This window comes from Ranitomeya variabilis, chromosome 3 (assembly GCF_051348905.1).
Source record: "Ranitomeya variabilis isolate aRanVar5 chromosome 3, aRanVar5.hap1, whole genome shotgun sequence".
Classification (NCBI taxonomy): domain Eukaryota; kingdom Metazoa; phylum Chordata; class Amphibia; order Anura; family Dendrobatidae; genus Ranitomeya; species Ranitomeya variabilis.
In genome coordinates, this window is record NC_135234.1 from 510,857,994 (window position 1) to 510,873,876 (window position 15,883).

At 42.7% G+C, this 15,883-nt stretch overlaps 1 protein-coding gene across 3 annotated transcripts in view; it reads right to left on the bottom strand.

The window, feature by feature from the left end:
* LOC143816490 (cytoplasmic FMR1-interacting protein 1) overlaps window positions 1-15,883 on the bottom strand; it is a 124,924-nt gene that overhangs the window by 53,487 nt on the left and 55,554 nt on the right. For 2 of the 3 annotated variants that reach the window (XM_077296930.1, XM_077296931.1), the window contains exons 16-22: window positions 14,812-14,965; window positions 8,602-8,758; window positions 8,370-8,466; window positions 8,193-8,269; window positions 8,008-8,116; window positions 3,868-3,987; window positions 647-846 (exon numbers count right to left, since the gene is read on the bottom strand). In XM_077296930.1, the coding sequence (XP_077153045.1) occupies window positions 647-846; window positions 3,868-3,987; window positions 8,008-8,116; window positions 8,193-8,269; window positions 8,370-8,466; window positions 8,602-8,758; window positions 14,812-14,965 (914 nt within the window). Of the gene's footprint in view, window positions 1-646; window positions 847-3,867; window positions 3,988-8,007; window positions 8,117-8,192; window positions 8,270-8,369; window positions 8,467-8,601; window positions 8,759-14,811; window positions 14,966-15,514; window positions 15,663-15,883 lie in introns of all 3 variants that reach the window. The other variant, XM_077296932.1, reaches the window with a different exon arrangement.

Consider the following 15,883-nt stretch of genomic DNA (forward strand, 5'->3'; position numbering starts at 1 on the left):
TAGTCTGTAGCAACTATATATCTTTTTTTTTTTTTTTTTTTTTTTTTTTTACTTTACAGTAAATTTCTAGGTTTATTACACCATTAGGAAAAAAATGTTGCAATGCTTCAATTAAATTTTGGACAGCTGAACACTAATAACAAATGTATCGTTGAGATTACAATATTTCTCACATTGGTTATCTACAAATAAAATTCATAACATTTTACAAAAACAATGTTTATAAAGGGCATCTGAAAGAGCTGAAATCCAATCGAATTGGTGGTCTTAAGTAATTCCGCTTTTCTTTCTTTGCACTAATGATAATTAGAGTTGAGCAAATTTTTCAAAATTCAGTTCCGATTATGATCGGCGGCGAATATTCTTTTTGCAATATTCGACAAACACAGCCGAACGTAATTGTAGTCAATTGATGTAGAAATGAACAAATGTATTTGGAACCAATCATCAAACATAAATTCGGCACGAATAAGGTACCGATACGGCACAAATATGGCAAATTCATATTCAGCGTCCGAATCCAAACATATTTGCTCAACTCGAATGATAACGCTAACCTACTGCCGTGATTTAGGCATAAAAAATAATATTTGGTCGTAGGCAAAATAGTTCTGAGAAATATGAGTTTATTAAAATTAGAAAGTACCTGTAGGTGGAACCGTTATAGCAATAGTTGGGGAGGAAATCATAGTTGAGCTCCCAGAAAACATGTAGCGTGATCCTTCCATAGGGGGCAGAAACATTATGATTGGCTTCTCGGAACATGGCATCAAAACTGTCCAAAGTCAGGTATTTGCTCAGCAACTTATGAGTCATTCGGTTCACTTCAATAAGACCTTCTAGCTCCTAGGGTGTAAAGAAGAAGATATAGTAGCAATGAAAGATGTATAGGCAGCCAAATGTATAGTAACGAACGTCTGTCACCAGATTTCATGATAAACAGTACAATATGTAATAGACCTTTAAGACCCGATGAGACTGGTGGCTGGAATATAAGGATTTTAGCATTTTATGAGACTTGGCTAAAGAGTGAGAGAACTGCTACATCCAAGTGCATGCAGTCTCTGCTCATCATGCCTGTCAGTTGCAGCTTGTACTGGGCAGTGTGAGGTCTCAGCAACATTGAGGAGGGGCCCTGAGGAGCCAATAAGCAGGTGAGGTGGGCAAAGATTGAGTTTAAACTTTCAAAAAACATAATCCAGTTATTGGAACTGGTTTTCTACAATAAGTAGACCAGCCTTATCAAGTTTAAGAGATCTGTTTAAAAATGTATGTAGCCAGCCTATATTGTAAAATCTGGCGCCAGGTCCTCTTTAATTTTCAAGTTAGGAACAATGCCCATAACTTACAAAAACAAAAAGATGAGGGGGGCAGTGCCGAGGATTGTGTTTCCTGTTGGGATGTTTGCACAAACAGCAGCTTGGGTGAAATACCCAATTCTAATGAATAAGACAGGTACTTGCAGAGCATTCACACGTTTTGGTAGGGATATGGAGCAGAGTTATCTACGGTACCACCCTCCCCCAAACGAAAAGGAAGAGCATCAAACAACCCTTCATGACCTTGTATTTGCAATAAACCATAATCGTGTTGTCACTGGCTTTTGATTTATGCAAGTTGTAAAGTACAGATCTGCTTAAAGTCACAACTAGTGATGAGTGCAAGTGCTTGTTACTCGGGTGTGCAGAGTATCGCGGTTGCTTGAGTGACATGTTCAAGTCCCCATGCCCGCATGTTTTGCCGCTGTTAGACATACCCGAGCACCCTAGGCAAACTCGAATAACGAGCACTTGCGCTCATCACTAGTCACAACATCATAATGAGGTTTGAACATTTTTTTAAGCACTGAAGAAACAAAACACATGAAATGTGAAGGAGAGCAACAACTCCAAACTCAATAGGAAAAAACAAGAGGCATGACTTGGCCGCACTCTGTACTTTAGCCCTCCCTTTGATGACGCCTTCCTAAGCGGAGAAGCGCACGCTTGCTGCATGTCTAAAAGTACACACGAACCCATTCAAAGAGGACTGAAAATTCCAAACGTCTTAAAAACAAATCCAAGTCATGGCCAGGGCATGGTAAGGCTTCGGGCTTACATTTCAGCTAAAGCAGCTGGAAAAACAACTGCTACGTAACTCAATCTCATCCTTCCTGCATGTTGTGAATGTGTCACTTATTTATGGCTTCGGGAAGAACACAAGTTCACATTCAGAAATATCTGGACAGCATCTTTCAGTTGACATCTTGCATCGCACTCATCCAATCCAGGTCTTCTCAAGGTTCAAGTGTAAACATTCACACAAAGTTAATATTTCAGACCCTTCCAGTGAAATGAAGGTCACAAACTTTGGCAAACACTTTCTAGTTATCAGTACCGAACAAGTGGGGGAGGTGGATTGTAATGTTGCCCATTTCACATTTCTATTCTTTGCGACAGGGCTAAGGTCTGTGCTCCTGTTCTCACTACACAACAAAACCGCACGTAGCGAATTACCTGGTGTTCTACAACAAGCACAGCGGAAACTCAGGAGAAACTACAAAACTGCAGAATTTTGCAGTAAAACCATGTGTAAATTTTAGCAATGCAGGTTACAAGAGTACAGGAAAAAACGTTGCACAGATGCCCCCAAACCCATTAAACTATTTTCACAAGTGGCGGAAATTTTCTACTTTGGATTTGGCCACAAATCTGCGTAGTATGCATGGATTTTACACTACTGCATTACAAAGCATTGTATATCTATTTTGCAAACCCGCAATGTGTGAAAATGGTTATAACATCTAAAGTTTTATGGCTACAATTGAGGAGGTATTTCGTAGAAATTTGCACACATGTTGGTTTCACCACTTCGTCCGAGTGCGCATGAACCAAAACTAGCAGCGCTTTGGAAGCAGGGTATGTTTGCTGCGTCCAAAGCGCTGCCTTCTATTTAACGCAGCTAAATCTGCATGTTTTCAGTGAATCGTGCTCATTTACTGGATTCAATACACTTCTATTGGTGTAGTGTCTCCGCAAGAGAAATTGACATGCTGCGGTTTTGATAGATGCGATGCATGTCAGCATCCGCGGGTGATTCGCAGGTGACTATGCACGCATAGTGGGCATGGGTTTTCTAGAAATGCCATCCATTATGCTGTCACACCTAAGTAAGCAGCATCAAACCCACAGCGGCTCCTGATTGTGGGCACATACCATTAAAATAGTTATCTTTTCCTTATGAGGCTAGAAACATACCAGCAGACAGTTGCCAACTACCTGCTTTTTCTGCCCAAGGACGATCTTTGTCGGCTCAGGGGCAATTCTACAGCTTCATCTAAGTCAATAGATCAGCTTACTCCTGCGGTCTTGCTCTGTTGATGGGGAGTCACTGCTGACATTATGCCGATTGACTGTCAGCTTTTTGCTACCAATCAGCATGACAAAAGTAGTGACGCACTGTCGACAGAGCAGAAGAGAATTGCCGGCAGGAGCAGCCCATGACTTCTCTGAGCAGGAGCACATCTTCACGGGACAGAACATGCAGGAATTTTTTGTACAGTATCAATGGAAAGGTGTGTACAATACTTTATGAATTCATATATTCATAATAAACAGTATTAAATGTAAGAATTTAACACATCTACACTTCAGATTGTGCACTGTACTGTGTTCACACAGACATGTAATGTTCAATGTTACGATGTAAGGATTAGTATTCAACCATTCAATCACAATCCTCGGCCTGTGGAAACAATTGTCCGACACCGTTTGCTAGTCAGGAGTTATTTAGATAATTATTTGTTCGTGTTGATGAACCTTAAAAGGACAAATGGTCTTGAAAAATTCTGTCCATGTTGCTTTCCATTGGATAGAAGACGATACTCACCACAATGGACGTAATGTCTTCACTTTCAAATCGGCCAATTGCCAGTTCCAGAGATCTGTACATTGCTGCAGTAATTCTCTGAGTAATCAACCGATTGAGATCAATGGATCGTCCCAAGAGCTAAAATAAGTAAGCATAACAGAAGTCACTAACAAAGACTTTCAGAACACGAGCTAAGCAATGAGATCAATCTTCTTTTTCAATCTCTGAATAATTAAGTAATAATTTTACAGCCAGGACTTCGTAGCTCAACCATGTCAGTTTTAGTAAATACTTGCAGTCTGCAAAAAAGTAAAAATAATGAAGCATTTTTTCTAAGATCTGTGCATTCTGTAATACCTCCAATTAAAAAAAAAAAAAAAAAAAAAAAAAAGACAAATGGGCAGTTTCTTTAACCCTGTCTAGCTATTGTTGACACTTTTGCTGTATAGCGTCCCAAAGGCAAGAGTAACAAGCAGTTCTCAATTAATACATTTTCAGGAGGAATGACCAAGTAAACGCACAATGCAAAATTAAAATAAAAAAAGCTGCAGGAAGAGTTTGTCACACTTAATGAATGTCTCAACTCTGATTATGATAAATTCAACGTCTATCCCAAACCCCCAAAAGGGGCTAAATTCAATGGTACAAAATGAAACATCTCGTGCTCTAAACTATTACAAATTCAGATTAGATTACATTTCTGCCAACAGTGCTTTCTCCACATATTTTTTTTCTTAATGACATATCAATTAAAAGTAAAACGGAATTATCATTAATAAATCGCAATTTTGGACTACTTGATGGGCCACATGCGGTACAGCACATATACTAGAACTGACAGCAGAAATCGGAATAAATTAGGGCTTGTTAACACATTTTTTCTGCTCGGGAACAAGAGCAGTGTTTTAGGCACAATACGTTTCATTTTCTGCAGGCAAAACCTGCTCTCTGGGAAGTAAAGAGGCTGCTTACAAAAAAAAAACAAAACAGGTTTTGCTGCATTTTTCAGGATCCCAAAATTCAGGATTGCTTCCACCATACAAGCATGAACAATGCAAGGTGTTAGGTCACCAATGCAAGACGTATGTGACACCATAAAACCAGTTTTGAAAAAAAGGGAAATTTGATCAAATTATTTAGTGGGAAAAGATTATTAGGTCTGAAAAAATAGTGAGTATTCAGAGAAAAAAAAAAAGTTCACAGGAGTTCATGAAAAAATACACAATTACAAATAAAACAGCGGAGGGGCGGAGGGAAGGTGAATTGGTAGGGAATAGTTTATTTAAGACATTTGAAGAACAGTGAGTTTGTAGTACACAGTTTACTTTCAAAGATTGGTTGGCCCTTAGGGTACTGTCTCACAGTGGCACTTTAGTCGCTACGACAGCACGATCCGTGACGTTCCAGCGATATCCATACGATCTCGCTGTGTCTGACACGCTACTGCGATCAGGGACCCCGCTGAGAATCGTACGTCGTAGCAGATCGTTTGGAACTTTCTTTCGCCGCTGGATCTCCCGCTGTCATCGCTGGATCGGTGTGTGTGATACCGATCCAGCGATGTGTTCGCTTGTAACCAGGGTAAACAAAGGGTTACTAAGTGCAGGGCCGTGCTTAGTAACCCGATGTTTACCCTGGTTACCATTGTAAATGTAAAATAAAAACACTACATACTCACCTTCTGATGTCTGTCACGTCCCTCGCCGTCAGCTTCCCGCACTGACTGGAAGCTGACGGCGAGGGACGTGACAGGCACCGGAATGTAAGTATGTAGTGTTTTTTTTTTTTACATTTACAATGGTAACCAGGGTAAACATCGGGTTACTAAGCGCGGCCCTGCGCTTAGTAACCCGATGTTTACCCTGGTTACCCGGGGACTTCGGCATCGTTGGTCGCTGGAGAGCTGTCTGTGTGACAGCTCTCCAGCGACCACACAACGACTTACCAACGATCACGGCCAGGTCGTATCACTGGTCGTGATCGTTGGTAAATCGTTGAGTGTAACGGTACCCTTAAGTTGATCAGGTATTGTCCAATTTAACACCTTGGTCGGCCAATGTTTACTTTACACAAATCACTAATTTAATTAAACTGTACTAATCCTAAAGGTACCGTCACACTCAGCAACTTTGCAAAGAGAACGACAACAATCCGTGACGTTGCAGCGTCCTGGATAGCGATCTCGTTGTGTTTGACACGCAGCAGCGATCTGGATCCCGCTGTGCCATCGCTGGTCGGAGCTAGAAGTCCAGAACTTTATTTCGTCGCCAGGTCGGCGTGTATCGTCATGTTTGACATCAAAAGCAACGACGATAACAATGGATGTAATGGAGCTAACGACCTGTGAGAACGAGAAGTGAGTCGCCGTTACGTCACTGGATCGCTCCTGCATCGTTCTGGAGCTGCTGTGTTTGACGTCTCTACAGCGACGCTCCAGCGATTTAGTTTAGGTCGGCTCGTTGTCTATATCGCCGCAGCGTCGCTGAGTGTGATGGTACCTTAACTGCCATTCTCAGGTGAAGAGATTATGGTTTAAACATGGGGGAGAAAAAAAAAATAAAAAATCACAAAAATAAATGGGATTCACATAAAACTTGATCTGCTTTTTTTACTAAAAACGCAGCAGAACCTGATACCTCCGAATTTTGCTGCATTTTTGCAGTTACTCATTGTTCTCTACGAGTGAAAAAATGCTGCAAACGCTGAAAGAAGTGACATGGTGCAGTGTTAAAAAACGCAGCAATTTTCCAAGTCAGTCAGGAAAAAAAAACATTGCGTTTGCATGAGATTTCCTAAATCTCAGCTTTTACTGGTACTGTAAAACGCACCTTAAAATTTACATATGAAAAACACAGCAAAAATGCAACATGTAAACATAGTCTTACTGCAGAAGAAACATTTCTAAAATCTAATTCACCTGGTGCATTTATTTTCCTGGCTCTTTTTTACTGTAGTATGTCAATTCTTTCTGTATTTTTTTACTCACTGAATGCATAAAAAAGCTGCAAAAAAATGCAACAAAAACATAAGTAATGTACGTAACATTTCTCGTGCTAAAAAAAGCAACAAAAAAAAACTGTGAAAATATCCTTAGACTGAAAAATTGTGCCAGTTATTAGCAGGCATAGATTTTCATCTTTGACTCATGGGCAATCAATGTGCATCTCTAATAATTACCGTATATACTCGTGTATAAGCCGAGATTTTCTGCACTTTTTTTGCGCTGAAAACGCTCCCCTCGGCATATACACAAGTCATTGTCCAGAAAAAAGGCGGGGAGAGGGAACGGCGGAGTAGCAGCAGGAGCCGGCGGCTGTGGCACAGTGACAGCTGCCGGCTCCCAGAAGACATCATACCCACCCTCCTCACGCCGTCAATGCATCTCCGTTGTCCCGGCAGCTCTTTCTGTGCTCAGCGGTCACGTGGTACTGCTCATTAAGGTAATGAATATGCACGAGTCTCCACCCCCATAGGGGTGGAGCGTATATTCATTACCTTAATGAGCGGTACCACGTGACCGCTCAGCACAGGAAATTGAGAACTACTGCACAGGGACGACGGAGATGCAGCGACGACGCAAAGAGGGTGAGTAGGACAGGGGGGAGGGTCAGCCATGCTTATAACGATGAGACGGGGGGGGGTGAGCTATGCATACAACAACCGGGGGAGCCGAGCCATGCATACAACGACCGGGGTAGCCACGCATACCAGGCCAGGACAGGGGGAGCCACACATAGCAGGGCAGGACGGCGAAGCCACATACCAGGTCAGGACAAAATGGGGGGAGCCACACATAGTAGGACAGGGCGGGGAAGCCACATACCAGGTCAGGACAGGAGAGCCACACATAGCAGGACAAAACGGGGGGAGCCACATACCAGGACAGGACGGGGGGAGCCACATATCGGGATTGGAAAGGGGGAGCCAAGCATAGCAGGACAGGGATGAGGGGACAATGCACAGCCGGCTTATACTCGAGTAAATAAACTTACCCAGTTTTCCATGGCAAAATTAGGTGCCTCGGCTTATACTTGAGTATATACAGTAAGCGCATTTTACTCCAAGGTGCATTTGGTTAAGTTTGGTATAAAAAAGCCAGTCTTTGTATATGTCCTCCATTGTCGTTTCGGCATTAGTTTTTTTGGGTCAAATACACACCTGAACATGACGCTGCTTCAGTAATGTGTCATAACGGTTGGATGCTGGTTGTGTAAGATTGACTCCCTGATTTTTACAATCCGATCGAAGCCGCTTCTCCAGAAGTAAACTGCAAAATAGAAGAAAGTAAGAGCTCTAATCACCCAACATGAGGAGGCCTGGGTGTACCATGGTGAAACACGTACCTTCCAGCTACAACTTTATAATGAGCAAATATTTGGTCCGCCAATTTGTATACAAACTGGTCAAAACACAGGTTTACCTGCGGGCAGTGTAAGAATAAAGGTTACCAGGGGAAGGGTAGATTATTAAATACAGATACAGAATCCTGCAGGATTGATTGACAAGATAGGTTCACTTACTTCAGCTTCAATCTCATCATACAGAAACTGCTTTTTGAACTTTGTGAGGGCATAGTGTGCACTGTCGTTATACAGATCCAGAGAGTAAAGCACATACCTAGAAAAAAGTACAAAAAAATACATCAAAATTATCAATCACATCAGTGATCCTAATATCTATTTACAGACAGTACTAAAGCAAGGTACTGCCCCCGTACGACAAACTAGACCAATGTACAATCAGAAGCCTTACTCCATCATCGATGCTTCTTTGGTCTCCAGAATGTGATCAGTTAAAATCCAAGGCATGGACATCTCAATGGGGAACTGAATTCTACGACCCATGGTCAGCTCCAAGAAGAACTCTCTGAACCACAGCTGGGAGAGGTCACAGCAATGCTGTAAGGTCTCTATAGAAGGGAGCAAACACAGAATTAAGCATTGGGACCTCAGCGTCATAAAGACAAAGACAGACTACTGGAAAGCAGTGAAGTCAGACATTTATGGTGTGTCATTGCATTATTAACAAACACGAGGATAGATGAACGCAAACTAGTACAAAGGATCAGTGCCAAAGACAACCAATCACTCACCAAAAAAATGAGCTGAAATTGGACTAGGTCCCAGTGATAAATGTTCCTTTTATTTTTTGTATCATCAAATGTCTTCTCGGCTGGAGTGGTATCACTAATCAACGTTCTCTGCCCCTAGTATTATACCATCCGCCGTCTTCAGCTGTTCCCAGAGCAGCTCCGGTCCTGTTCCGCCATCTTGTGAGCGCAGCTCCTGACTGACTGAAGGTCAGAGGTAAAGGTCACAACCTCTCAATGTAAGTCTCTGAGACGTTCGTTCTGGCCCTTACACACTAACATTGAGATGTGACCTCTGGCTCATCCAAACCCTGGAGCGAACTGGCAGGTCACAACCTGCAGATGACCGGAACGGTGCCAATAAAAGATGAAGATGGCAGCTGTAGGTGTATTACCAAGGGTAGGGAATCTCGATTAGTAGCACCACTCCAGGGATAAAATAAAAAATATATATACATGCTGGAGTGGCGCCTGAAAGAGTAACAGTCATTTTAGTATTTATTTCATAAAGTCGATACTACACATGGAAATAAACAACTTTATAATATACTTTATCAGAAAAATTGCTTCTAGCATTCATTATCAAAATTGTCAATTCTGAGGTAAAATCTGTATTCAGAGAAGACAGACTTTCCCATTACTGAGATGGCGGTTGCTATGGATACAATTCTATGTGAAAGAGGAGGGAGGAGCTCTATCTCTAGCTCCTCCCACATAGAGAGAATTGTATCCGTAGCAACCGCCATCTCAGTAATGGGAAGTCTGTATTCTCTGAATACAGATTTTACCTCAGAATTGACAATTTTGATAATGACTGCTTGTAATATATTTTATCAGAAAAATTGCTTCTAAGTTATTTATTTCCCTGTATAAGTTAAAGTGGTGTTTCAAACATGTCACAGTACAAGTTCTTACATTATATGACAAAACAACTTTGAATGCAAAGTATATACAGTTGCGATCAAAGTTATTTACCTTCATTGCAAGTTAGGTTTATTAACAAAATGTATAAAAAAGTAAAAACTTTCTGCTGCTTCCAATAAACCAAACAAGAAGAATATAAATTCAAAACAATTAATGAAGGATGAGGGAACGTGCTAGGTGATATCACTCGAGTATCGATATGCTCGGCACTCATCAAGAACTGGCTGGTGCTCAGATTTGAAGTTTGAATCCTACCCTCCATGTTTGGCGCCTGTTATACAGCCAATAAGCAAGCGGAGATTGCCTTCCAGCCACTGTAATGCCGCAGCCATCTTGGTAGTGGCATGACTGTAATTGGATGGCAGTATTACCTCCTCAGCAGAGGTTATAAGAGGACAGGCGCCACCACGCTCGGCTCACTGACCGTTCTGATTGGCTATGTGCCAGGCCGGATTGCAGAGTTTAACTAACCCTCTAGAGTTGATGCTGAGCCATCATATTAACAGTCTTAAGGGCTAATCCTGTGCTTTGCTGTTTGCATCAGATACATTCTGCATTTAGCCTAGGGACAGTTACAGGAGCAGGGACAGTGGCAGAATACAACATCTAGCCAGGGTTTAGGGCTTTGCAGTTCATTGCTAAAAATATAGCTGCTGCACGTGACCACATTGACTAAATTATCAGCCATTCAGATTAACGTGCTTATGGTTACATTACAGTGGTATATTAAACTACAAAAAAAAATTCACGTTTTTTCTGAGTATTCAATTAGACATACAAACAGCTTAACCCCTTCCCGACCCATGACGCCACGTAGGCGTCATGAAAGTCGGTGCCAATCCAACCCATGACGCCTATGTGGCGTCATGGAATGATCGCGTCCCTGCAGATCGGGTGAAAGGGTTAACTCCAATTTCACCCGATCTGCAGGGACAGGCGGAGTGGTACTTCAGCCCAGGGCGGGTGGCTTCACCCCCCCCGTGGCTATGATTGCTCTGATTGGCTGTTGAAAGTGAAACAGCCAATCAGAGCGATTTGTAATATTTCACTATGAAAACTGGTGAAATATTACAATCCAGCCATGGCCAATGCTGCAATATCATCGGCCATGGCTGGAAACCCTGATCTGCCCCCCCACCCACCGCCACCGATCTCCCCAGTCCTCCATCCTGTGCTCCGCTCCCCTCCGTCGTCCTGTCCGCTCCCCCAGTGCTCCGATCCCACCCCCGTGCTCCGATCACCCCCCCCCCCCGTGCTCCGCTCCCCCCCCCTCATACTTACCGTGCCTCCCGGTGTCCGTCTGTCTTCTCCACGGGCGCCATCTTCCAAAATGGCGGGCGCATGCGCAGTGCGCCAGCCGAATCTGCCGGCCGGCAGATTCGTTCCAGCTACATTTTGATCACTGTGATAAAACCTATCACAGTGATCAAAATAAAAAAAATAGTAAATTAACCCCCCCTTTATCACCCCCATAGGTAGGGACAATAATAAAATAAAGAAAATATTTTTTTTTTTCCACTAGGGTTAGAACTAGGATTAGGGGTAGGGTTAGAACTAGGGTTAGCGTTAGAATTCGGTTATGTGCACACGGTACGGATTTGGCTACGTTCGTAGCAGTGTTCCATCAGGTTTACAGTAACATGTAAACCTATGGAAAACCAAATCCGCTGTGCCCATGGTGTGGAAAATACAGCGCGGAAACGCTGCGTTGTATTTTCCGCAGCATGTCAATTCTTTGTGCGGATTTCGCAGCGTTTTACACCTGTTCCTCAATAGGAATCCGCAGGTGAAATTCGCATAAAAAACACTGGAAATCCACGGTTTTTCAAAAATGGTGCGAAAAAATCTCACACGAATCCGCAACGTGGGCACATAGCCTTAGGGTTGGAATTAGAGTTAGGGTTGGAATAAGGGCTAGGGTTGGAAATAGGGTTAAGAATAGGCTTGTGGTTAGGGTTATGGTTAGGGGTGTGTTGGGGTTAAAGTTTGGGGTTAGGGTTGGGGTTGGGATTAGGGTTGTGGTTAGGGGTGTGTTGGGGTTAGGGTTGTGATTAGGGTTATGGCTAGAGTAGGGATTAGGGTTAGGGGTGTGTTGGGGTTAGGGTTGAAGCTAGAATTGAGGGGTTTCCACTGTTTAGGCACATCAGGGGTCTCCAAACGCAACATGGCGCCACCATTGATTCCAGCCAATCTTGCGTTCAAAAAGTCAAATGGTGCTCCCTCCCTTCCGAGCCCTGACGTGCGCCCCAAACAGTGGTTTACCCCCACATATGGGGTACCAGCATACTCAGGACAAACTGGGCAACAATTATTGGTGTCCAATTACTTGCTAAAACAATTTTAGAGGAATGAAAAATTATTTTTTATTTTCACGGCTCTGCATTGTAAACTTCTGTGAAGCACTTGGGGGTTCAAAGTGCTCACCACACATCTAGATAAGTTCCTTGGGGGGTCTAGTTTCCAAAATGGGGTCACTTGTGGGGGGTTTCTACTGTTTAGGCATATCAGGGGCTCTGCAAATGGAATGTGACGCCCGCAGACCACTCCATCAAAGTCTGCATTTCAAAACGTCACTACTTCCCTTCCGAGCCCCGACTTGTGCCCAAACAGTGGTTTACCCCCACATATGGGGTATCAGTGTACTCAGGACAAACTGGGCAACAACTATTGGGGTCCAATTTCTCCTGTTAACCTTGTGAAAATAAAAAATTGCTTGCTAAATCATCATTTTTGAGGAAAGAAAAAACACATTTATTATTTTCACGGCTCTGCGTTATAAACTTCTGTGAAGCACTTGGGGGTTCAAAGTGCTCACCACACATCTAGAAAAGTTCCCTTGGGGTTCTAGTTTCCAAAATGGGGTCACTTGTGGGGAGTTTCTACTGTTTAGGCACATCAGGGGCTCTGCAAACGCAACGTGACGCCCGCAGACAAAAATGTATATACTTTAACTCTGCTGGTCTGATCCCATTCTCAGACCTGTCTGCACGCTACTCTCTCCCTGGAAGAGGTCTCTTCCAATACTGCCAAATTCGTAGCTTCCTGAAACGTTGCCCCCTATTTGGGCTGCCCGCCCTCCACCCGGGAGAGGAGACTCCATTCCAAAGATTTTTCAGGCCAAATACACTAATTAATCATGGCATCTCAATCATTTATAAAACCCTCCTATCACATGATTTAGGATGCAAACTCCCTTTCATGTCCTCATGGGAGGCTGCCCTTTCCTTCGATGCTCCCCTGACTGACTGGGACTTCGCTATGACACACCCATCCAAATTTTCTTCTTGTATTGGGCATTTAGAACAAATTAAAAAAATCCACCTTCAATGGTACTTCACTCCAGCTAAGCTAGCTAAACTCCACCTCTCTACTTCCTCCCTGTGTTGGAAAGGCTGCAACTCCATTGGCTCGCTAGCCCATGTGTGGTGGGAATGCCCGTGTCTTAGATCATTTTGGTGTCAGGTCGAATCCATATTAATAGAAACTACTCAGCTCCCTCGCCATCCTGGGTATATCACTTTTGAACTTCCCCCGTCCCCTCCAACCCATAATTTCTAATATACTTGTCGCGGCGAGGCTCTGCATTGCAAAATATTGGAAAACCCCTACAGTTCCCTCTAAAGACGAATTAATTGCAAGGGTTAATCTGCATTTTAGTTATGAGTTGACCACAGTAGAAAGTCTTGCTAAGAAGAACAAAATTCTCAATTGGTGGGACCCTTGGCTCTCATCCTCTTTTGTTTCAATTCCGGCCTCACTCCTTACTCCTACCAACTAAATTGAGAGGTATTATGCTGATCCCTCTCTGCACTGTTATATTCTTTTGCATTTTTGGGAATATTGTGTATGCTGCCCTTTTGTAGCTTGGCAGTGGTATTTCTTGTCCCTTGTCTTCCCTTTCCCTATTTCCTGTGCTGTTATTGTTGTAAAATTTATACTTAATAAAAATTCAATGGTTAAAAAAAAATAAATGTATATACTGAGGTGAAAGAGGTGTGAGGTGAAAATGAGAGGTGTGAGGTGAAAATGAAAAGGTGTTAGTGCAAAATGAGAGGAGTGAGGTCGTAATGACAAGTGTTAGGGGGGAATGAGAGGAGTGAGGGGGAAAATGAGATGTGAGGGGGAAAATGAGTGGCGTGATGGGAAAATGAGAGAAGTGAGGTGCTATAACTAACCACAGATATTTACTATGCCCAGGCAACGCCGGGCTCTTCAGCTAGTAATATTCTAAAAGCCTAAATGCTTGGAACGATTCCCATGGTGGGAAAAAATAAATTTTCACATAATAAGGAGATTTATCAGATTCCTCTCGTTAAAACAGCAGATTAATGCTGCATAAACCAGGGATCCTGCATTAGACACTTATGCTTAATTCAGAAGCCTCAAGGCCAAATACATAGTTGAAAAATGAAGACCAGGGATAAGATGACTAGCCACCGAGGCCGGTACCCGCTGGCTACTCCCCACCAACTCAGACTGACGGATCTTGACCTATACACACAGATAGAGACCTGTCTAGCTGAGGAGACAGAAGCCAACGGACACCTGCCTCCCTACTAGAGAATCTCTTGACAATATAAATACAAATCACTCAGTTCTTTTAAATGAATCCTTGTACGTTCATAAGCACAGGCACAAAAGCAGCACATTTATCAGGAATGGTATTGGCAAACACCCTGGGGCAAGCACTCCATGACAGTTCAAAGGATCTGGTCATCACAAAATAAATCTGAAGACCTTTGGAGCTTCCTTATAACCGTTCTGGTGTACGAATAAAGGGCTTAACGCACATTTCTCTTTATTTTAGTAGTATAATGCTGTTCTTCTGTGTGCCATATCCTGGGACATGCAAAGCCTCACTGGGACAAGTGACAGAAAACATATTGGCCACATGCTTAGAGGACTCATGAGGACATATAAGCAGCACACCGTTCATACCATAATCTTACCACTGAAATTAAGCAAGTGTGTGTAGAAGAACGATTCACGGTGAAACTTTTCTATATCCAATATGGTGGGACCCTCTAGGCTACTTCTGAGCGTTTTCTTGGAACCACTTTTGTCAGCAATGAGTGACTCTAGCATGGTTCTCACCATGTAAAGCTGTGTCATGTAAAAGGACAGATATTCACAGATGGAGGGACACAAGAGAGGAGAAAGTACATTAAATCAGAGGCATCGTCAAGACAAAAATAATCAATTTTACCACTCCATATCATTTAGACACTACACTTCAGGGAAGCCAAGAATTGGTGCCCTTGTTGTTTTTAATCACATACCACTAGTGAACACAAAATTTCATTAATTTTTTTCACTAGAGTCCAATGGCCCAGGAAAGAAACAGTGGCCAAGTTGCCAAGTAAGCACCACCACAAGCCATTAATCCACTGCCATATCAAAAGTTAAGAACAATCTCTTGTTGATATGGGCCAATTTTTTAATTCTGATCTGAAAGGACTTGGTCACAACCTGCATGACTTCCCCAAGTATAATATATAAATGACAGACTGTAGGCAAGGCGGGTGGAATATTAAAGACAAGTACAGTTTGCATTTGTTTGGAGGAGACCCGCACAATTGTTGGATGACCCTTTTAATGGATAAGTAGGTAAGAACATTTTATTGAAACATGGTAAAATAAATATCGGCTTACCACCAAAGTTTAAAAGAGTTGGATAGGAGTAGGACTGCCTCAGAAACTTTTTTACCACAAGCAACAACTTTTCCATCCCCAGAGACTTGAGCTGTTTGAACAGCTCTGCAGAGCTCAGGGATTCTGCCATTGTGCGCACCATGAAGAGCTGAAAACCAACGGTAGGGGTGAAAGAAGACCAAGAACACAAGGGCGAAGAGGTAGGAGGAAGGAATCAGAAAGGAAAGAAAAGATTAGTGTGTTAGCAAAACAAAGAGGCCAAACCGACCCAAATATGACTATGCAGGGAACAAATTCCTACCCAAGGTTCACACTTGAATTTTTGTTTCGTCTTAGTCCCTGGAAGGGCAGCATGCTACTCTATTTTTG